This window comes from Triplophysa dalaica, chromosome 10 (genome assembly GCF_015846415.1).
Source record: "Triplophysa dalaica isolate WHDGS20190420 chromosome 10, ASM1584641v1, whole genome shotgun sequence".
Lineage (NCBI taxonomy): Eukaryota > Metazoa > Chordata > Actinopteri > Cypriniformes > Nemacheilidae > Triplophysa > Triplophysa dalaica.
This window is the reverse complement of record NC_079551.1, coordinates 22,024,514-22,048,708: the sequence shown is the minus strand read 5'-3', so window position 1 is coordinate 22,048,708 and position 24,195 is coordinate 22,024,514. Positions and strand designations below refer to the sequence as shown.

General features: G+C 37.7%; 2 protein-coding genes across 3 annotated transcripts; one reads left to right on the top strand and one right to left on the bottom strand.

The window, feature by feature from the left end:
- Positions 1-378: 378 nt before the first annotated feature.
- Positions 379-23,717, bottom strand: psmd1 (proteasome 26S subunit, non-ATPase 1). Its single transcript, XM_056758220.1, has 25 exons — positions 23,549-23,717; positions 22,676-22,719; positions 22,521-22,594; positions 22,271-22,440; positions 21,982-22,190; positions 21,732-21,875; positions 21,424-21,650; positions 20,240-20,300; positions 20,019-20,147; positions 19,824-19,912; positions 19,651-19,729; positions 19,391-19,564; positions 19,194-19,305; positions 18,879-19,075; positions 18,499-18,594; positions 17,400-17,464; positions 5,128-5,242; positions 4,600-4,716; positions 3,570-3,672; positions 2,199-2,368; positions 1,850-1,942; positions 1,356-1,448; positions 960-1,190; positions 667-830; positions 379-541 (listed from the first exon to the last, which is right to left on the bottom strand). Exons 1-24 carry the CDS (start codon positions 23,562-23,564, stop codon positions 684-686), a joined length of 2,955 nt encoding a protein of 984 aa, XP_056614198.1. The 5' UTR covers positions 23,565-23,717; the 3' UTR covers positions 379-541; positions 667-683.
- Positions 5,289-16,570, top strand: htr2b (5-hydroxytryptamine (serotonin) receptor 2B, G protein-coupled). Of its 2 annotated transcripts, XM_056758224.1 has the most exons (4): positions 5,289-8,336; positions 8,697-9,261; positions 12,966-13,166; positions 14,714-16,570. In XM_056758224.1, the coding sequence occupies exons 2-4, from the start codon at positions 8,988-8,990 to the stop codon at positions 15,604-15,606; spliced, it is 1,368 nt and encodes a 455-aa protein (XP_056614202.1). In that variant the 5' UTR covers positions 5,289-8,336; positions 8,697-8,987; the 3' UTR covers positions 15,607-16,570. The 2 variants fall into 2 exon arrangements, with proteins under 2 accessions (XP_056614202.1, XP_056614204.1); XM_056758226.1 differs by lacking the exon at positions 12,966-13,166.
- Positions 23,718-24,195: the final 478 nt, after the last annotated feature.

Genomic DNA, 24,195 nt, shown 5'->3' with positions numbered 1-24,195 from the left:
CTAACAATATAATTCCAAAAATTTTGAACACGAGAAACAGGTCAAAATATCAGAAGAGATGCGCTGTATTTTTCTCAGACCTCAGATAATTCAAAGAAAACAAGTTCAGATTTACTTTTAAGCAATATAACAGTAACATTTCTGCATGTATTTAGGAAAAGTTCAAAGATTATTTTTAATGTAATAACCTTGATTTTTATAAGTTTTTGTCACTCTTAAGGTTGGATTTATTGAAATTCAACAAGCAGTGGACTGGAATGGCCACATTACATCTAGAAATGCTGATTTAAAAAAAATGGTATATATATTTGTATATAAAATGTGTATATATAAATAACCACAACACTATAATACAACAATGATCACCCATACTCATGCTTTGAGCAAGTATATTTTATTATAATGACATTTGGCCAAGATTGACCAGATGGAAGAAATAACGTATAAAAGGACAAGCGGGGGTCGGGTGTAATGGGGGCAATTTAAAGTGGATGAATGGACATGTAGCGCTGCATGCTAGGAACTCAATTTTGTGCTCCACCTGCAAGACAAAGAAAGAGATTTGATAAATATTTAAGTGTACTCCTGCGTATACAAATCAATTTAGAAGTGTCAGTTCTTTTAGATGTGACGACTAAGTCATGCACAGAAAATAACAAAATGTACCTGTAGGGTGGAGAACATTACTCATCTATGTACTCAAATGGCTCTGGAGCCTCTGGCTCCTGTTCTTCCTCTTCAATCTTGGGTCCGTGAGCAGACACGGGTTCCACAAGATCCTCCTCTTCCTCACTGGTGTCTTTCATGATAATGATTCCACCAGTATGTAACTGAGGACGACAGTGAACAGGAACGGTGTCATTATTCTGTTCTACAGTACTACCTTACGCAAGCCAAAAACTTGAATGTTATACCAACATCAACACTATAAGGTTGTGTTGTGATATAAAGTGACTCACTGGTTTGAAGGGCTGGTATCTGCAGGTCTCCGGCATGATGAGAACTTTGAGCTGAGCGGGCAGGGCACGAGCCGGGTTCTCCAACATTTGGAAGTTGGGCTCTGGTTCCTTTTTCTTTTCCTTCTCTTTCTCTTTCTCCTTCTTCTCCTCCTCATCTTTCTTCTCTTTCTCCTTTTCCTTCTCTTTTTCTTTCTCCTTCTCTTTCTCTTTCTCAGCCTCAGCTTGTGTTTCCTGCAGCAGAAAATGAATAAGTAAATGCTGAATATGAATCCCCTTTGATAGTCACAAACCCAATTTCTTTTTGTTTTCAATAAAATGAAAACGCACACAAATGCAAGTAATGACAGATGCCTAAAATATGCTTAAGCTTAAACCTATCTGTATCAATACACATACCACTTCCATCTTTTCCTCTTCCTTTTCTTTCTTCTCCTTCTCCTTCTCCTTCTTCTTGGCTTTAGCTGTGATGGACAAAACAGCGGTGGATACCTGAAAGAAGATAAAATCAGCCAGAATAAAGACCAAATACACCAACATGTATACCAATAACTGTATTAGCATCAAAACCAACAGATCGTAGTTTTATGTTTATTCTAGCTCCTGTGCCACATTTATCAACTTTAAATTCGAAGGGATTTTGATTGGTTGTCAACGTTTTATCATTGGTGGGATTATTCCAACTATATCAGTTCTTTCTGTCTTTACATCGCTGGTATTATAATGTGGTGTCTGCTATATTAAGATTGACTATTAAAACATTATTTTCAGTTATAACATCTATTCTTGTGCTGTGTTGGACAGGCTTTTAGGCATGAAATCTTACAATGCATTGTGATTTTTTTTGCCTCCAACCAGGCCTAGAACTTAACAGTACACAGATGAAAACAAACCTTCTCCTTTTCCTTCTCCTTTGGTACCTCCAAGGGTGAAGGGTAGGCAAACGTGGACGGCTTGCAGTTGGATCGATACTGCACCTTCGGCATCTGTTAAAGACATTCAAACACACTAAAGCTTTAAAAGCTGATAAAATGGCTCTGTTTTTCGGTTCTAAAACGTGGGCTTAGATGTAAATATACAGGCATACCAGAGATCAAAACAACTGATTATAACTTTGATAAGACCTTCACTGCCATAGTGAGGTTACACTGTAGGAATGTCAATACCTCAGGTCCAAATACTAAAAACATTTTAATTTACTACAACAGGGGTTTCGTTGGAGGACAGTGTGCATGTCCATACCTTGAGGTCTTTGTTGAGTCCAATAATGGCCGTGGGTATGAAGGCTAGAGACAGGAAGTGAGAGAGGGGGAACCAGAACCAGAACTGGGTAAAGACCAGCAGACCCACCACAGACGGCATGTGGGTGTGGCCCGTACGTGACTGCAGAGAGATCGTTACGTTACGACCACCTACAACGGGTGAGAAATTGATAAGTTAAAATGCGGGGGGACAACCCTAAATCTTCTGAAGCAGACGAAATACTGGCGACAATCAAATGATCATTATTTTCTAAGGAAGGGCTTAGTGTTAAGCTTTCCTGTCCACCTGCATTGTAATGCTAAATTAGGTTGTTAAATGGGATGACACGAATGTCAAGAACAAAGATAAAAACGCAACTGGAACAATCCTCCACCCTTCAACTCCCTAAGAATACAATAGCAGGAGTGAGGGATGAGAGCCAGGAAGGAAAAAGGTGTGGATGAGTACAATGCAGTTGTAAAGAAGATAAATAAGAAATGAAGTTAAGAGGTCTGATCTGTCATACAGAATAATGAACAATTGCACACCCTTGACACGGTTATTAAAATCACAGCTCACTAGGTTTTTAAACGTAGGCACAGTATGGTGGCTTTAGTACTTAAGAGGTTTTTGTAAAGACAAACAACTCAAAGCAGATGATACAGTGTTGTGAGGAAATTTAATGCGAGTCAGTTTGGCCAGGGGGTAGAGGTAGGCCAAACTGGTTTGGCCAGGGGGATATTTCCCTGTAGTGGCACGAAGGCGACGTTGTGCTATCTACATTCGCATCGAGCATTTTTGTCACGATCCTATCAGCATTTTATCACATGGCTTCCAAGTCTTGACATGCATGCCAAGACGACGTGTTTTCTACACCCGCATTTGCCTCCAGTTGATGAAGACTCCTGCTGGGTGAGTCAAAACATTTGTACAAACAAAGGGTTTGGTTCCAAAATGAGGAACCGTATTTTTTTTGTGCATTTCAATAAATATCTATCAAACTGTTGTTTTTTTCTATGTAAGTGATAATAACCAAAAAATACAGCTAAATAACGCAATAAAATATGATAACATATAAAAAAAAAACATTATGTTTGATAGTTTAAAAACGAAGGTCCCTCATTTTCAAACAAACCTCTTCAACTATAAACAGATATTGCTCAATATGGTAACCTTTAAACTTACAATAGCAGAATCATTAATTCAAGCAGGTAATTGGAAGCTTGACAATTGTCAATAACTTTATTTAGAAGGCAGTGAATGTATTACAAAAGTTTTATTTTGTAGTGTAGTGGGATTTGGATGATGGTAGAAAAAGAATGGAGTTTACTAGTCAACAACTTTGTTGATGGACCCATCTCTAGTACTGACCTGCATCAAGGATGCCCAGAGCCAGGATGGCCCCAAATTTGGCCATGACGTCATCATGTTTGTCATTGATCACCTTTGAGTAGAGTTGGCGGAACTGGTTCACCTGTAGAGAGAAAAGCAATACAATGCCTTTACTTCGGCGGTCCACCCAGGTATAATAATTAGAGGTCGAACGATATGCGTTTTTCAGGGCCGATAGCAGCAGTTAAAGTGACTGCTGGTGGCATTCAGTTGTAATATACAGTATAATGCGACAGATCATAGAGAGTAAGAAAAATAGATCTCAAGTGCTAACTCTTAACATGACGTGATGACGTCACAAATAGGCCTATTAGTGCATGAAGTCACCATTGTCACAAGTCTGTCAAAATCCTGTGTGAAACACTGAATATTATCAAGATGTGCCACTGCCGTAACAATATATGCCCAGGAATGAAAATGCTCAATATCTGCCCTCCTCCATTCAAGTAGACTATGGACTTGCTATGAAGTAAAAGGCTTACCAGAGGCGTTGCAAAATGGCCGGCGAGTGGCACGACATCCGTAAACGGACTTTGACTTTACTAATAGATTTAGTTCAAATGATTGGAAAGAAACTGTTCTTCAACCAAATTAAAAAGACATTCATTTAAAACTGGCCATATAATGCTATTAATTTACTATATCAATATCTCAATATGTCATCTTTCTCAAGATGTAATTCGATTAAACTGTAGCTCACTTGGTAGAGCATTGCGTAAACAGGTCATGGGTTTAATTCCCAGGGAACACATAAACTGATAAAGTGAATACCTTGAACAAGTTATAAACGTTAACTGTCAAAAAGACAAATATTGATGGGGTATGACACCACAGAATTCACTTTGTTTTCTCGGACAAAATTACTAAAGTCAAATAAATCAGTTGAATCTTGAATGTGGTGCAGATCTAGTATTTCTAGAATTGCAATCCTACTATGTGTTAGTTACACAAAACGTTATTAAAATTACTTACGCACGATGCCAAATATACCCTAGATGTTTTTTCTTACCTTTGGGCAGGTGACCTCAGTCTGTTGGATCATAATCAGGGCAGAGGCGATCAGTGCGCCCTGTCTTACATAATTCACCGGGTCATTGGTCATGGGTTCAAGGAGATTTATTGCTTCCTGTTAAAGGAAATGACCACACATCAAAGTAAGCATATTAAGCGCGATTAAAACAGAACAGCAGAAGATCCCAAACAAAGAGTCTATTAAAACATAATGTACAACATGAACTTTAATGCTTGAATGCTTTAAAGACCCTCACTTAACTTCCTGCAGAATCCCATTTAAGCATTTAAGCACTTATTTGTGGTACTTTTGTACCGGGAAAAAAAATACATTTTCATCATCCATTCAAACATAGAAAGACCAAACATGAACAGAACCTGTAAGCATTGTAAATTTAAGTATTTGGGGATTCCCACAATGTTCTTGTTTGCTACCATAAAGACAGTTTCGGAAGATCTCAGCATAGGTTGGTTGGATTTTTGTGAAAGGCAACGTCTAGAATAGTCAGCGCTCTTAAATACTCACTTTGTTACCAGTTCCAGCGCAGCAAATTCCCAAAGCCAATGCTGCTCCGTAACGGACGTGGGGATTGTAGCTCTCCGACAGCAGAGACACCACGCTGGGACATTGTTCTGGAGTCCTGTAGACACAAATTCAAAACACTTAACACAAAGATCATTGCTGACAGTATAACTTTGTAATAAGGGTTTAAGAATGTGTGCCTTTAGTTTCTTTTTCCAACTTTATACAAAACACAATTACGCTGGAACGCATCCCGAGATCTCAGTCAAACTGTTGGAAGCAACAATGCTAATGTGGTAAAACAATGAAAGTCAGTCGGCCGCTATTAAGGCACTTTCTATTCATCCATCTTCATGACACGTGTGTGTTTACAAAAAATATGATCATGATGTGTTTGGGAATGCAAACAAGACATTGAATCCAGATCAAATTAATATGATCATAAAAGTTACTATACGTGTACATTAAGCGATGCATATTACATCTGAAGAAAGGACGCCGTATGCATCTGTAAGCTCATTTTTGGGTGAACTACTCCTTTAGGTCTGCCTAAAAAGATTCATGGGTAATTTCAACTGGCACTTCCAACTATGGAAATAATTCCCCATTACATTGAACAAACACACAAAGAGGAAATTAGCTGAATCAAAGTAGGTTCTCCGTGAGCAATGTTAAAAAAAAAACTCACACTCTGACCTCACACGATTCCTCTCTCAAACCCACCAATTGAATGAAAAGAGCCTCTTGACAAGGTGCTTTAAAAAGCAACTGAACGCCTTGTAGCCGTTCTCTCCAGTCAGGACAGCTGTGTGGAGGAGCCTTCTCTAAACAGTTTACATGAGAGGTGATTGTGGCTCCTCGGCCGCCGTGCACTTTCAGGGATAAGGGTGGGTCTGAGGGTCTGACAGTTATGGGTTGGGCATTGGTGATTGTACACAGATCCCGGCGAGGTTCCCCATGGCACAATAGGTCACTGTTTCAACACCTTGTGAGCCGACTAACTTACAGAGCTATTTGACACATCGGCGGTGTGGTCTCAACGCGAAGGCTGTTCTACGTGACACCTCAGCACCACATGTGTAGTTTGTGAAAGCAATCCCAGACTGCTCTGGGAAGAGCGCACTGAGCGTTAAAAGTTTTTTCTTAGTTTTATTTTAATTATTTAACTTTTCTTTTATTGTTCATGTTTTTGTGCATATTTACTTATAAAGGTTTAATTTATTTTGTCACAGTTTAAGTTCGGTTGCAATTTATTTTAGTTAAAAATTTACGGAATTGAATCTTTTCATTTGACTTTATTGCAAACAGTTGTAGTCAACTATAAAAATCCTGAATGCTATGCATCTGATGCTTTCTATGTTTTTGTATTTTTACAAAGGTGTATTTAATAGTGCTACTGTTAAATGGCCCGTAAGGCAATTTAGGAATTATGCGTTTCATTATTTTTGCCAGGTTCAATTATTTTATTTGGAACATATGAAACAACTAAACATTTTTTATATCTTAACTGATTGCAATTTCTCTGGTTTGTATAACACAAAGTGCACTTTCAGTACAGTTTAGGACACAGACTGGGTTATGGTTTAGATCCAGAAGATAGGCCTTTAAAATAAACGCGCCTGTAATACCCAATAGACTGACAAATAAAACAACCACTCAAACCTGTCACACCACACCAAAGTCCTTCTGAGAAGGGAAGAAAACTCTCCCTCCTGTTCATACATTCGAACACTGAGTTTTTTTCTTCTTAACTTTTATAAACACAAAGACGAAGCCTGACAGACTCCAGGAGACAGAGTCGAACAGGATCTCTTTGCCAGACACGTCTAACTGAACAGCAAAATAAAAAAACACACCGTTTACCTCAAATAAATGTTTCTTTTTGTGAAACAGAGAGCAAAGCTTTACTGGTTTACAATCGCAGTGTAGATCTAGAACCTATAACTGACATTTCCATTTAAACCGTTATAATGCCATTAACAATGTTGTAATACAATTATATTACTTATTAAAAAAAAGAAGCATTTTCATTAAACACGGCCCATTGTTTTGAGTAAACCTTCTTCCAATTCCACATTGCCAAGGTGGAAAACAGATGTGCCTGGACCTGTGCAGCCTAAACATAACATGATAACGGAAGAGAATAAACCACCAAAACAGTTCACAGGGCTCACTTTCCTGAGGCTATGAATTAATTCAAATGTTGGATGGAGAACTTAACACATCACAAAATTTAAGCAGCTTGTGAAAAGACACCTCAGACTTGTGCCCAGAGACCCCTCAAAAGTTCTCAAATGACCATCACATTCACCAGACTTTGGTAGAGTAGAGCACCATTAGGATCTGGTGGAACTGCAGATTTGTGTCATGAATGTGCAGCAAAAATAAATAAACAAAATACGCCAGCAACTATGTGATGTCCCATAATGACATAATCCCACAATATTTTTTCTTGAACCTATACATAAATTCAAAGAATTAAGGTAAAGAAGGCCCAAGAAAATATGTGCAAGAATGCATAAACTTTTGAATGCAAAAATATGCAAAAAAAAATATACGAAAATATAAACTAATAACGCTGTAAAAAGCAAATACACTCATTCGAAGTCTAAAAAGTCAACTCAACGTCTTGCCTATAAAACTGTATACTTATATATAAGAGTCATCCCTAATAAAACTCATCGGGGACAAAGGCAGACTGGAATCATCAAATGTTGTTTATCTGAGAACAACACTGTGACATGAAGTGTAAAACAAACAGATAATAACCATCCAGATAATAACTCTTCCCTCTACCTGCATCTGCCCCGAGAACCAGAGAGAGACTGAGGGACAAATATAAACATCAGCATTGAAGGAAATGACCTCCCAGGACCACTGGAACCCCTCCAGTGTCGACATGAGTTTAACTCACGAGTGAGCGAGAGAGAGGAGGGGAGGGGCAAAGCGAATTTGCAGGCAGACACAGAATGAGAGAGGAAGGGGCAGACGACGCATGGAAGTTTTAAACCTGTGAACACGATAGGTGATGGGGAAAAGAGATCAAATCTTCACGAATCAGACCAAAAAAAAATCGTCCCATAAATTACGTTTTTTTTTGTTGTTGTTTTTCCTGTGCAAATATAAAACGTGACCAGCTATAATCTGAGGGACATGCTTTCGCGGAATTGTACAGCACGAGGTGAATAAACAGAGGAAACCAATCAGTTAAGGTAAGACTACAATAACTGAATATCATCATATTTAAGCATAACGAAAAAGTTTAACAAACAATGACGACTTATTTAAACTATGATTTTGTAAATTGCTAACTGAAAACCATGTAAAAATGGTTTCTCTTAGTGGCAAACAAAACGTTCTAACAAAAATATCCAATTTCTACTGCAAAAATTACAATGTAAGAAATACCAATTTTCATTCGACAATTGAGATTGAATTATATTGTAACCATTACAAAAAGCGAAACCTTATTCATCATGCAACCCTTCCATCTGCGACTGGAAAAGTTTAAAAAAGTGTTAAGTGACAAGACTAATCCTCCAACGTTTATATTTCCTCTTGTATTTCGCCAGTGGTGTAAAACACAGCAACACAAATGGACGATACCTTGTCTGCCTTGATTCTGTTTCGAGGTTAAAACTTCCCGACCCAAGACAAAGCTTTCTGCGTGCACATGGACAAACAAAAGAACAAAGAAAGTGAAATCGTTGGAAACAATCCGTATTTCAAGCGAATGGTAGAGCGTCAATTGAACCGAACCTACCACCACCCTCTGATCGGAGGGGCTCTGTGACAATGCTGGCCAAGCCTCTGGAAAAAGCCGAAGCACGACTCGCCGAAGCAGCACGACTAGCCTCAGCATCATGTCCCAACGAGAGGCGTCCCTGCTGGAGCTCAACCCAACGTGGAGCAGCGACGGTACATATTCTCAGTTCGGAGATCGACTCCGTTGGGCTGCGTTGCTTATTGTTTTGGTCATCATTCCCACCATCGGTGGAAATATCCTGGTCATTCTTGCAGTGTCATTGGAAAGAAAACTCCAAAACGCCACTAACTTCTTCCTGATGTCTTTGGCTGTGGCCGATCTGCTGGTGGGTGTGTTAGTCATGCCCATTGCTCTGGTGACTGTGCTATTTCGTAAGTAAACCCTCGACTCAAGTTTGATGGTGGGGCACTTATAATCACTTGACAGGAACTATTGTAGTTGTACAATTGTGCGTCACAAGACTTTCTTTGAGTCCTTTTTGCTGATTTGGGCAATTATCGAATGAAAATATTCAACATAAAATATAGTTATGCAAATTAAACAGAACTTTATATTATCAAAAATAATCATCCTGCACCCTCTAAAACACCTCAGAACATCACAAAAAAGAATATAAAGCAAGTAAATATGTAGCAATACTCCTTAAACCACATATTTAACAAAATAATAAAGAAAACCATAGTTTGTTGATGTACTTTGAGAGCATGGAATATTCTTGAAACGTTTCTGCCGTAAACATCTCGTACATACACAAACTTAACAACACTTGCCAAGCTATTATAACAGTCATCGCTTGGTTTTGCCAGCTTGGCTTTCAGCTCAAATGCCAGAAGAGTCCGGCTGGTACATTATTCCTCATCAATTACATTACATGACATTTATTGAACCTCCATTCCCTGCTCCTTATCTGTGCAGAGTAAAAACTCAAACCAACAATTTATCTGTTCATCTTCAGATGAAGAAAATGGACAGCTAAGGCTCACTCCTACACAATATGCGTTGGGTAACTAGATTTCATTATATAACGTTACCACAAATTGTCATTCAGAATAGCGAGCACTCATACTGAAGATATGAAGATCCGAAATTATGGCATCACAGAATTAATGCAAGGATGGTTTCAAATATGTAAAAGGTGTTCCACTGAAAAAGAACCATGCGTGAATACAGAAAGATTCTCCAAAACAGCCACGTCAAGCTTGAGGCTTACTTCATGACGTCATGAAAGACGACAAGTAATTCCATCAAAGGACCCTACACTGCTTAACTGTAATTCTAGATACTTACCATACAACTTCTAATTAAACACAGTCACAAAGTAACTGGTGTAATTCAGAAGTTTCAAAACTGCCGAAGCTTGAATGCGAAAAAGAAAGACCTTCTGTGGCACATCTGTGGACCAGGTGAAGACCAGAGTTGTTTTTAACACCACGAAAAATCTCAACCTTGAGCAAATCTACACAGTGCTTGATAAAGAAAATCCGCTCTGGATGAAAACCGCAAATGTACTTCTCAGAGAAAAAGAGAAATATTTACATGTGAAAGTTGAGACTGTCCGAGCGCAAATAGTGGCAGAGGAAACTCTGAAGAAGAGTGGGCAAGCGTACTTGTATAATATTATAGATAATAACATAAGTGCTGGTGCTATAAATGGAGCTACATTGTAGTTGTGACATATTAATGCGCTATTTACATCGGTGTGCAAACTAGACGCTGTCACGAGACTAGCGTGTTAAAATGGATGAGTTAAAGGGACAGTTCATTAATTTATTCACCCTCATGTCATTCAAAACCCATGTGGTATTGTATTCCTTTGTGGAATACAAAATTAGATATTTTGAGAAATAATTTTAGCTTAAGATAATTTCGACATTTACTTTTTAATTAGTTTTTTATTGATTTTTAAAATCAAAAGTGACACATGATCAATTGTATTGCCATTAACAACATTAAATGGATCCTCATGAAATTTAAATTCTGTCATGAATTACTCACCCTCAAGTCATTTGTCAAACCTACAACCTCCGTTTATCTTCAGAATGTAAATTAAGATTGTTTTGTTAAGGTGCGGGAGCTTTCTGTTCCCCCATAGACTTTAACGCAACTAACTTTAAACATCGTTGAAATATCCATGTTATGGTTGGATCCAAGTGGTTCGGCTGTAATTATATATAGCGATAAGGATACCTTTTTTGTGCAAACAAACAAAATCCCGACTATATTCCTGACTTCAGTGTTCGTTTCCAACATGCATTCATTAGACAATCCAGGGTTAGCTTCGCACATCGCATGCAAAAAGTATTTTTCGACGGACGATGCATCTAAGAAAGAATACTAAATGCTTAAATATTGTAATGTTCATTGCTAGTTCATGTTAGCTTTTGCATTTACTAATGTTAATAAAAGCAAAGTTAAATCTTTACCAATTATGAAAACTACAATTAAATTGAAATGGTTAAACCCAATTCCTTCATTGTCAACTCAGTGATAACCCAAAAGTTTTGAAAATCTCTAGTTTAGCTAGAAAACAAGAAATAAACTAACTATCACTCAAATGTGTTGCAGCGTGTTAAAAACAACATTAAAGGGAAAACTTGCACAACTACATAAACCAGTTATACCTGGTTATACAAATTTCAAAAGAAATAAATGAGAAAAACAAGCTTTCTTCAGTTGTTGTCATTATATTACGACCGGCATGCTAGGGGAAACTCTAAATTGTTCTTCATTTTAAAATGTCTAACAATATTACGATTTCCAGCATCAGTTTCAGCCAGTCCAGCTGGTAATAATGTAGGCCTCTCGACGTGCTATTAGGGGCTGTTCGGGGGACTGGTCTGTTCGGACTATGCCAAGAGTTTTCAACATCTGGATATAAGCACTCCAAAACATGGAGGTCTGCTCACAAACCACAACTCTAAACACACGCTACAGGTTAGGAATATAAGGAAAATTTTACACCTTACCAAGTACAAATCCAACAGGTCGTTGGCCCAGTTTTATGACAAATGAATAGCATGTCCTACTGTGTTTTACTACTAAACGCTACACACCGACGATCCATTTGTTTAAAGCATGGAAAAGACGAGCTGCAAAACTGCAGACATGAAAACAACATGATCACATTTAAAAACTCTTTAAACAAAAGCATCTGTAACCATGTTAAAGTGCAACTATATAGAGTTCAACTCAATTATCCGCCATTCTACATCTGATGCTAAAATAAACAGTGTCGTCGAAGAGCTTGAAGAAAAACCCCAAATCCTTCCAGTGTTTAATACATTTTTGCATCAAACTCAGACATGTATCTATTCATTTTAGAATGTTAAGGTTCACTTAATACGAGATAAGATAAGACAGTCAGGAACGCTGAAAGTAATGCTTCTCTAATCTCAATGTCCAAAATAGTCATAATAAACAAGAAAAAAGTTCTCTCCGAAATATTATTTCACATGGACAGCCAGAAAGCGTATGAATGCACATTCCAAGATGTAATTATAAAACTGTTTTATATATGTACAGAATGTTAAGAAATTAGTTTGTTTGAATTGAAAGAATATTGAATAGCAAAGCCAGTAGAAATTTTATAAAAAACAAACTGGTGGATCACTTTATATGGTAGGCCATAACGTGTTAAAAATCGAACTGGATTGAATGTTCTGTAGAGCTGCAAAACTAATAAAGCTGGGGTTTTACATATTACTTTCCGTTATTCGAGATCATACCATTTAAGTCAATGATCTATAAACAAATCTGTGTAGACATTTCTCTTGAGAATTCTGGAATTTCAGTCTGCAATAAATAAAAAGCTATAAGAACATAATAAACCAGTCATTAAATGACCCCTATCAGAACTCTAATATACAAATAGCTATCTGACATACTGCATGGGTGACTAACTAAAGAAACATGTACTTAATCTTAAAAAAAAAAAATAGGTTTGGAAACACAACATGGATTTTGCAGGGTTGTTGTCCCTTTGTGTCTTGTTTGCTTGATAAACAGGAAAGTCGAGTTGGGTGTTATTTCAAATTCGAGCCACGGATCAGTGTTTAATACGGTCTTTACATTTCAGACTCCAGATGGCCTCTTCCAGATTTCTTGTGCCCTATCTGGCTCTTCCTGGATGTCTTGTTCTCTACGGCCTCTATCATGCACCTGTGTGCCATCTCTCTTGACCGCTACATAGCAATCAAGAAACCCATTCAACACAGTCAATTCAAGTCTAGAGCCAAAGCGCTGGCAAAAATTGCGCTTGTCTGGCTGATCTCTGTAGGTATGTGATCTATTTTGCATTAAATATTCTGGCCATGAACAGTTAATCCAGCACACTTGTATTTAAAGGGTGCATAGAATAATGGCAGTGCCAAACACAGGGTTGCCAGATTTTTTAAACAAAACCAGTCCAAAAGACAATCAAAACTAGCCCAAAGACGCTAGACCAAAATATGCTCTCCTACACCTAAAATACATATCTCCGCTTGTTCTTCTGAAACCTTGGATCTCCATATTTTCTGATCTTCATTTTATGCAATAAATCATTATTATTAGTCAGCCTTTTGTCTGTCACTGGGTTTTTCAAATTTCTCACCAATAAAAACTGCTTATATAAACAGTGTTTCATAGGTTAATAGGCTGAAAACAGCAAATCAGAGGACATCCGAGGTTTGTTAGGACATTGACGCTATTTTACAGTCACTTATGTTTTATGTAAAAATCACTGTACAGCACAAAACTTAATGAGGGCCTATATTATAAATAACTTAAACATAACTGAACAAAACCTACTACCATCAACCTGCAGAATAAAAAAAAGGACACCGCAACGGTATAAAATCGGCCCAATTCTGCAAGAAAACTGGGACTTGGCAAAGCTGGACAAACATATATAAAGCACGTTTAAAATACGTGATTAATCTGATGGGGCCAAAACATTGTTGATATCATTTTTACTTGCAATATTACGTGGTCTGTGATATTTTTAAATATTTTGCAGAAATCTTTATATGATCGCAACATTATATAACATTGCAACATTGTACGAATGCAACATTTTTTAATGCAACATTTTATTTGAACCTATGACATATACAAATACAGGGATACACTTATGCAAATTTTTCAGAGATATTGATTCTATAGTTTTAAGCCCATAAAAGATTCCAAAATTGGCATCAGAAAATAAAACATCTAGTTTCAGTCCCTAAACTCTAATATTTATTTTCTCTGGAAACCAAAAAAACCTCCCTTACATATTTTTTAACCATCTCCTTTCACTGACTGTCCTGTGAACTTTCAATTATACAAGCAAAATTATTTACTTAATTCTGCCCACTGATAGCCAACATCAACCTAGAACCAAGTAAACATCTTGTGTTTACTGGTCATTAACGTCAGTCCAGATGATTACTTTGGCTGCGCTGTTTGGACGAGCACAATGCGCGGCTGGAACCATAGAGTGAAATGTTTCACCGCCATGAAAAGCAGACCTTTTGTTCTGACATTTCAACACTGACCATGAACGCCATGTTCGAGACTGAACTCAAGACTGATTTAGCATATTCTCACTTTTGACAAAGCTGCAGTGCTGAAACAAAACAGACAACAGTAGCTTAAGGTTATGGATAACACTCGAGTCAATTCCAAAAACAGAGAACAAGTCTTAAATGTTACTGACAATTTAAAATAACTATTGTCGAACCTTCGAATATTGTTCCATTAAACTTGTTCAATCTCTGTTTTATCATGCCAACGCATGTGGTGAAATGCTAATTACTCTATTATTTTAATGCTTTAAAACTTACTCTGCCCTTTCTCCATTAGGTATTGCAATACCCATTCCAATTAAAGGACTACAGGTCTCTGCTCATCCAAACATTACTTTCAACAAAGACCACACCTGCCTGTTGTCACCAGAAGGTTTTGGGGACTTCAAGGTGTTTGGTTCCTTGACAGCTTTCTTTATTCCTCTTGCGATCATGCTGATTATCTACATGTTGACAATCCAAGTACTGCGCAAGAAGGCCTACCTTCTGAGATCGAGAGCTACAAGGGCTACCATTTCAACAGTCTCCCAACAGGAACCTCCAACACCATCTGAGAAACTAGTAATTTTTGAAGGAATGAAAAAGGACCGAATACAGAACCTTGTCAACTCCGTCACAGGTGATGAGCTCCCTATCCGCAGGATGTCCACCATGGGGAAAAGATCTATGCAAAACCTGAGCAATGAACAAAGGGCATCAAAAGTCTTGGGGATTGTATTCATGTTGTTTGTTGTGATGTGGTGTCCCTTCTTTATTACTAATGTGACGTCAGTACTATGTCAGGGGTGCAATAGCAATCTAATGGAACAGTTGTTGGATATTTTTCAATGGGTGGGCTATGTTTCATCAGGCATCAATCCTCTGGTCTACACCCTGTTCAACAGGACATTCCGAGAGGCCTTTACGCGCTACATAATGTGTAACTATAGTCGCACAAGGACTCCAAAAATGCAGCGAAGATCCAGGATTACTTTTCCGTCATCCGTTGCAGAAAACTCGAAGCGGATAATGAAACATGGTATGAAAAATGGCATCAGCCCTGTGAGTTATCAGAGTCCCCTACGCCGTCGCCCGACAAATCTACAGACATCTACAAACATCACATTGGACACGTTGCTCCTGACAGAGAATGAAGACTGTAAACCGGATGAAAATGTAAGCTATGTGTAGCTTTGTTTTATAGGATCAGGAATGGCTGGATCGCAAGACAAGCCAGAGATGTACTTTTTGCTGCAAGACCAGATGGAAAATAATCGAACAATGGAATGATCTAAAAAGGCATGGGTTAGTTTTTCATTGCAGCCAGAAATCTCCTTAAAGCCTTGAGTTGGGGAAAAAGAGCATCAAAGACTTGCTCTTGGTGTGAAAAGGCACAATGAGGACTGAGTGTGCACATTCCGAACAAGTGGGTTGACTGGGAGTACAATGTGAAACCAAAATGAGACAATCAGGAGAAGCTCAATGCTATCACACTTCAACTTACCTTTTGGACAAAAGGGAAAATAAATCAGATTTTATTGCTATATAGCAGCTGATATTGAAACAAAACTGAGGGCTTTTCATATGAAAACATTCAAATGTACTAAAGAATGATCAAGATGTAGATGCTGATTTAAAGATGCTTTTCAAATACGCTGAATAAACTTTTCTGAATTCATTCTTTGTCTATAAGGAAAAAACACAAAATGTTCCTTTCATATTGAATATCCATCCAAAAAGAAATTGTCATATAATCTTTGCTCTAAACCTGGCAGACGCTTAGCTAAAGCGATTTAAAGCTTTCAAGCTTCACCTTATATCAGCCGCTAGGAGTTTAATATCACATCTCAATGTTCACAATGCAAAGTGACCAAAACTCACAAGTAAAAAAAAAATAAAAAATCGACATGACATACATTAAAATGACATGACAAATGAGTCTGTATAGCAATCCCTATGAACACCCACAAGACGAGAGGTGTCTTACAGTCCGGATGCGCAGGGATGATAGGAGGCCCGCAACAGTAAGAAACAGAAACCTGTTGAATTGTTGCAGCTCTGCGCGCTCTCTAAACACAGGAAGGATTTACATTTGGTTTTTTACTGCCAATTGATCATGGGAATATCGCATGGCCTTTTTAGGGCTCAAAAAAGTTCACCAGTTCCTCTACTTGGCCCACAACCCTGAGGGAATGTTGCAGGATTAAATTCACTACTGGCCATGAGAGAAATAAACAAAACAGAAAAGATAGGACAACAAATGGTCGTTTACCTACATACATGACTTGAAAAGGTAAACAAAGATATTAAAGCAAGCTCGGAATGCTGATATGGCTTATTTTTACTACTATTGAGTAGCTAAGTTAAGAAGCTTTGCGCTAAAAATGGGTTGGTTAGGTCGGCAGAAGTCGATCCGAGTTTCAAATACTTCTAATGTTATTGAGCTGGTTGTTAAAATTGAGACGCTTTAATGTGCTTTGCAAAATAGATACTTCAATAAATCCTAAGAGGTCATATTCTTTGATGCTGTCAACAGTTTCATCCGACAAGTTTTTCTTTTAAAAATTCACATTTCAGTAAATGCTTTAGATAGGCAAAGTATTTTTCGGATTGATCCTCAAACAAAGCTAGTTAACTGTAATACAATGTATGAGTGTATGGGATACATGGGCATCCTCTCTATGACAGACAAAGAAGCTAGTGCCCCTGGGCACGACAGCAGGAAGAGATCCATCTCTGTGTTTCCTCTGGAGGTTTTAATAGGGGCAACAAGCACTTGAGGGGACACTCCAAACACATTTTGAAAGCGCAGCAGAAGAATGGGCGGAATCTCGTCTGTGTTTACGTTACAGGTTGATAAATCTGGTTTACTGGCAAGCACTTAGAGAGCGGCCGTCCTGACTGGGTCTGTTTAAAATGAAGCACGGGACGAGACAACAGAGAGGGGTGATGAAGGAGACAGGTAAGAACAGATGGCACAATACCTGAACATGATGAACCCAATGGACTCGACAGCTGCTCTCCGGACATCATCGTTCACATCACTCACCTGACAATAAGAGGGCAAAATATTATTTGGAGGACAGAGGTTTAACAAGAACATTTCAAGCCTTGGTCTTTTATTTAAGGTTTATTTTTTGTGACATAAGATTGTAAACTTCATATTGAAGATATCAGTATGCATAAAATTATAAATTAATTCATTCTGATATTTATTTAACCAGTTTAACTCATACAAGCTAACGTCCAAGAAAAAAGTAGAATTACCATAGCAGTAGGGATCCGCATTGTGTAAATTAGTCTTGAAAAAAGTTTATCCTTAGTGTCTAAATTTGGCCCAACCAAGTGTTGTTTTGTTTTAACAGAAAGTTATAAATTATCAGGCAAACATATTCGTTTTCTAAAAGATACAGTTCAAACAAAACGGAAGGATTTATTTGAATTAATTTCAAGTTTGACAGCTTTTTGGGTTTCTCTTTTTCCTGTGTATAAAAATGTCGCCCCCTGCTGGAAAAGCACAATTAACTTTGTATTATTTAACACCATTTGTCACATTTACATCCTGAAATTTAGATCTTACCATAGATCTGACCATGACCTTACTATCAAACAACTGATGTATGATGCAAAAATCTAAATAAATCTGATTTTTAAATGAACTATCAAAAAACTATTTGGAATTTTCTATAATGTCTGTTGTAATGGTAATGCTATGTTATTACAAACTAAAAAATCTTATTTAAATCAATTTATTATTTTAATTGTTAATTTATACATTCTAATGAATCAAGAAAGAAAGATAATAGTTCCCTATATCAAAAAAAGTTTGAATGCACTATAAAAACATGCTTGTAAAAACAACTAGATGTCCCAATTTAACTAAGTGTCCAATAAATCTATCAGTTAACCTCTCATTTGTTGGTAAACCGATAGAAATTCTTAATAGTTATTAAGAACCAGTTATAAACCCTTTTCATTCCCGATAAATAATAATCCAATAAACAAGTTTAAAGCAATAAACCAAGTCCATACTAATAAAAGCAATCATTGTTATATCATTTCTGTTGATTATATTTGACTCACAGCCACATGGAGCAGGCGTCTAATGGCTTTGTTGTTTCCAGAACCACAATACGCCATTGCCACTGTGTACATTCCTGACCGGCGCAAGATGGGGTCCTGCAGAGACAGTGAGACAAAACAGAACCTTAGTGTACTGTCTGTATGTACAGACACCAGAGATGAGTGAAGCAAACAGTTAAGTTTTCACAAACCCTTTTTCCCTTTTATTCTATGCAAATATTAAAACAACACACAATTAGAGATTAAACCAGGATGGGAGAAAATCTAAAGGCAATACAGTGGTTTGGAACATTTTACAATTCTGAATTTCTATGCGATGTGAAAACAGGTGTGCTGTACCCCCCCACCAAAAACATTCGATTACATGGACAAATGCTCACCTTATCTCTGCAGAGACTCTCAATAAGTGTATCAGCCTCCTCCATCCTGCCGTACATCACCATAGCAATGCCGACAGCCAGACCACGCAAGATCTTCTCATGCTGGGTCTCCTGAGCGTAGCCCACCATGTCTTCAATCGCCTGGGCTGATTTTGAGCCCAACATGACCAGTCCCAAAGCGAGACCAGCCGCCTCTCCTGTGACATCATCACATATTAATGTGAGCCTAATTTTGTCCATTTACTAAAGAAAAGCATAAATGCGAAGAGAACCCATAAAACCAATCTCAAAGATGTTTCGAAGAGGATCACATGCCTGTTACTGCATCATCTTGATAGAGGTTTGATTTGAGCAGATCGTAGACATCCTGGCGGGCAGTGCCGAGAGCAGCCAGCCCGAGACCTAGAGCTCCACCATGACGGACAATCTGCGAGAAAAGTAAAGAAAACATTATACCTGATTTTTAAAGTTTGCCATCAGATTTATTTAAAAGTAATCTGCACGGGACCTACATCATTACTGGCATTCTTTAGCTGGCTTAGAAGATAGTCAATAATTTCCCCTCCGTGATTAGCATGAATCAGTCCAAGGGCGTACAGCCCACCGCCCTCCTGATAGGCCGATCCGGGTGAGGTGTCTTTTGGCAGGTAGGTCGCCATTAACTGCAGTGCTTCTTTTTCATGACCCTGGACACAAAAGCAAGTAGACTTAACCGTGAGACACTTAAGCATATGATTATGTTATTGTATCACAGAAGCAAAATGATGTTTACCTTGTGAATCACCCCAAGACTAGCTGTCGCTGTGAATTTGGCCCAGTTGGTTGCTCTCGCTAGCCACTCCAAATTCTCCCTGGAAAATAAAAAGATGCCGATTATTATCACAGTTTTCTTGAAAACAGCGGTAATCTGTTTGTAAGGGTCAGCTAATGACGCGCGAATCTTACCTGAGAAACTGGTCACTTGTCGTTCCTGTGTGCATGAATGAGTTTGCTATGACTGTCGCCGTGTGGCACACTGAATTTCGCACCGCATCCTAAAACGAACAAAAATAAAGAAAAATAAACCAAAATGACACCTTTCGTTTCTGAAGCACAGCATCTGAAATTCAACAATTCTGCTGCATGGCTATGGATTCCCACCTTTGTATTTTTAAGAATCATTAGGTCTGTGTTGTTATTTCGAATGAGGAACTGAAGATGGAGCTCAATGGCCATTTCACCGCTTAGTATTTTGATCATTTTGGAGTTCTGGTCTTTTGGCTCATCCTTCTATTAAAAAAACACAAGTACACTTCAACTTCAAATGCATTTAACAGATGCTTGTCCTTCATGGATGTGAATAACTAACAGAGACTAACTACCGGATCGGTGGTCTTTCCAGCAGGTGAGCTTCCGGCTTTCTCTTCTGTCTCCATGGCATCACTGAAACAAAATCATTATTTGTCTTAAAACCTTTTGGTTTTGTACACAGTAGTTTGTTACAAAAATCATGATTAAGGCTAGATTTATTAATATCTTTTGAAGCTAATGCGATAACCTACTCGAGGCTGTATATCAAAGTTATTTATCATGGAAAGATAAAGAAAAATAAACTTTTTTTTAAATAATGTCAGAATGCAAAACATCTTGATGATCTCCGAAATGATAATTGATTAAATTTCATTTATGCAAAATATTTTTATCTTTTGATTTTGGGGTGAAATATGATCTAGATGTTTCTTTAGGGCAATACAGTTAAAATGTCAGCCTTTCCATGAAAATTCATTTTAACCCAGGGTTTTTACTATGCTAACAGAAAAGAGATCAACATTTGGTGGTTCAAATTCCCATGTTAAGTCTCTCTTTAAGTTTTTTTACATTTTCAACTTTGATTTTTATTTGTCAGGAAAGTGCAATTTTCAGGATTATCACATCCAACGGTATTGTCACATCCAACGATACATATTCGTCTCAAATAGACACATGAAAATTGAAATATAGTAACAATTTCATGTTTTAAAAAGTGGGCATCCCTTCTCTGTTCATTGGGTACTAGCAGGTTCAAGCATCTTAATTTGGAGAAATCCTACAAAATTTGTCGTCTCCCAAAAACCATTTTGTTACATCCATAACGCATTCATGTATAAAAAGAGCGGTTGCATTTTGAAATGGAACTGGCAGTAGACTGACAGTTGACAGGGAGAAGTTAATGGATGCTCCGCCCAAGCCATCTAGCATACATCATTTAAGATGAATAGTCACTACAGGAAGAGCAATTTCAAATTTTAAATAAAGATTATGAGGGCACACAAATTTCAAAAAGAGAATGACCCACACTGATAAACTATTAAAATAAACGCTGCAATATTTCATGAAAAAACAAGCATAGTTGTTTTAAATTTCACTTGGACTGGCAACCACAACTACCAGTTTTTTCCAAACAAATAACTAATTTATCACAGAATGCATATATTTTACAGTGAAAAAATTTGGGAAGTGAAAACTCTATTAGTGGCTTTGAAATTCAACGTATACAAAATTCCACTGAAATGCTCTTTGCTCTCACCTGTCTTTCTCTAGGGTGGGCACGGTACCCGTGTTGGTGGAGCCCGGTACTGCGGGGATGGGCGTGCCGACGGTCCGCAAGTTCTGAATAACTGAGGATAGGAACTGCTGGCTGGCACTCTCATAAAGGTCAAAACAAATCTGATAAGCCATCAGAAGGTTGTCCTCCTTTACCAGCTTCTCCAGGATATCACTTACTGCTTGAGGGTCATGCAGGAAGATCAGACACTATGAAAAGAGAACGAAAATTTAACACGAGAACCTTCAAACACAGCAATTTAAACTAGTCGATGGTTCAGGAAAGATCACCTGGCAAACATTAATGAAGTCCGGCTTTTCCAAGTTCATGTACAGCTTGACGAGAACTCTGAGAACGTCATTCCGGAACTTCTTGTTCTGCATGAGGGACATGCAGATCTTCAGGCTGTACGCTAGCAAACCACCAATGTCCTTCTGTGGAAAACATAAAGACGCAATTAAACAGGTGAAAGTGTTGAAATGAGAATCAAATAGCAAAACACACACCTTCCCTATCTAAACATTTAATGAAGTGACATACTGATTCCAGGATTGTTTTCTCAAAGATGTCCAGCCGTCTGGTCTCCAGCGCGATGCCAATGGCTTGCTTGTACTTGTGATCTCCCAAGCATCGCTGGAACATCTTGTTGACGATTCCTTCCAAGCGAGGATCAACGCTTTTCTTCTCCTCATCCTCTGGCAGCTCTGCGTTCTCCACACGTAGTTTGGTGTAATGATCAATACACTTGGCTGGAAAAAATATATTTATAAATTAGGTTGACATCCAAACATTTGAGTTTCAGTTCACTCCGATGAAGATCGTCACCTACCGATGATTGTCTCTACATATTCTGAATCATCGCTGACGTTGAAGAGATCTCCGGCACCCAGAGCGTAGTTCAAAGACTCATCAAAAGCGCCAAGGTGGTAAAACACTTTGGAAGCCACAAGTGCGGCAAACTCTCGGCTACGAAAAGTCTCGTCCTCATACAGGACCTCGCTGTCAGAAACAACACACGATGTTAGAAGAAATAAACTCTTAATAGATGAAAGCTGGGTCAACAACTATGTGCTACTTACATTTTGTCAACTGACTCGGAAATCTCAGCCCAGAAGTCATTAACAATGGAGTTTAGTTTGTGAAGAGCAAACTCCTTCAAAAGAATAAAAGATTATTAATAACGTATCAACACAATAAGCAACAGAATAACTATTTAATAGAAACAAGAGTGTACCTTGAGCTGTGGCTCATCTTCATCCAGGAGGGATATTATACCAGCTACAATAACAGCAAACACACCAGTACATCAGTACATTGTATTTAAAAGCAAGAACACATTTAGGCCCCGGTTTCACAGACACGGTTTATTTTATAGCAGGACTATGCCTTAGTTAGATTAAGATATTTATGTCGCTTTTATAAAAATACCTTAGAAGAATACATTACTGATGTGCATCCTGACACAAAACAATGGCACTGATACAATTTAAGATATTCCTGGGCAGAAAAACAGGGCACACATTCATTTTAGTCTGGGACTAGTTTTAAACCTTGTCTGTGAAACCGGGCCTTAATTTTATATAATGCATACGAGTGGATTATTACGGTATCCATCTATGTAACTTATATCTTTCAGCGTTTTCTCCAGTTTCTTTACCATCTTTCTTTCTGACCTGATCACTCATATCAATATAGGTTGACTTATATTGCTGACATTTAATGACAGTGACGTGACAGTTTTTTTAAACAACAAACTTAAGAATCTACAAACATTCTTACATGAAGGTTTGACGTTTTGATATAAGCATACAAGTTTGGCTCGTATAAGATCAACATTAATAAACTAAAAACTTTTTAAAAACTTATACAAACAACAAATACTTTAGCACAGTCAATAACAGGAAACGAAATTAATATAACATATACACATCCTAACTTAAATACTACATTAAAAGAAAGTACGACAATAAAAACATATGAATATATCTTAAATGCACACGTACAAAGAAAAATACACATACAAACAAACGAAATGGTTAACGTTAGCTGTTAGCTGTGACTCAGCTAAATCAAACTCTCTCGCGCTCATTCATTCACATTGACTAACCGGCTGAGGTGATCATGGTTGAGTCTGTCTGACAGCAGATCTCCTGTAGTAATATAAACTCAAATATCCAAAGTTAAATAACGTCTCTTTATCCTAAATAAAAAATGACTAAAGAGCTCGAGCGATCAACCGCTATAATGCATCAGTTCACAGTCGTCTGACAATGAGCGCTGCTGCAGACGCCCTGAACAATGCCTGAACATTATAACAATCTAACACTGCTGCCTACATAAAATGATTCATTAAAAAATAAAAAACTAGATCAAACAATTGCAGAAACAATTTTATGTCCAAAGTGACCCCGTTCTTAAATAATATATTTGATTTAAAATTATTATCAGGAAGGCACTTAAGTGGTCAGCCTTTGGTTGCTTCTTCTGTGCTGATCGGAGAGGATTTTATGAAGCAATGGATGCTTATGCCGCTTAGTGGCGCAAAATGATTTTTTTATCTTTCAGAATACTGTAGTTCACTTTGAGGAACAAAAATGCTGTCTTCTAGGTTTTTTAACTCACGAGATTATGTGCCTGTAAAGCTTCAAGGCTTTTAAGGTTTTTAAACCAGTGTTAACCAGGAGACTGGGGCCTCGAGATAATTTAAAATACAAAAAGTACATTAAATAAGATACAATTAAAAATAAAGAAGTT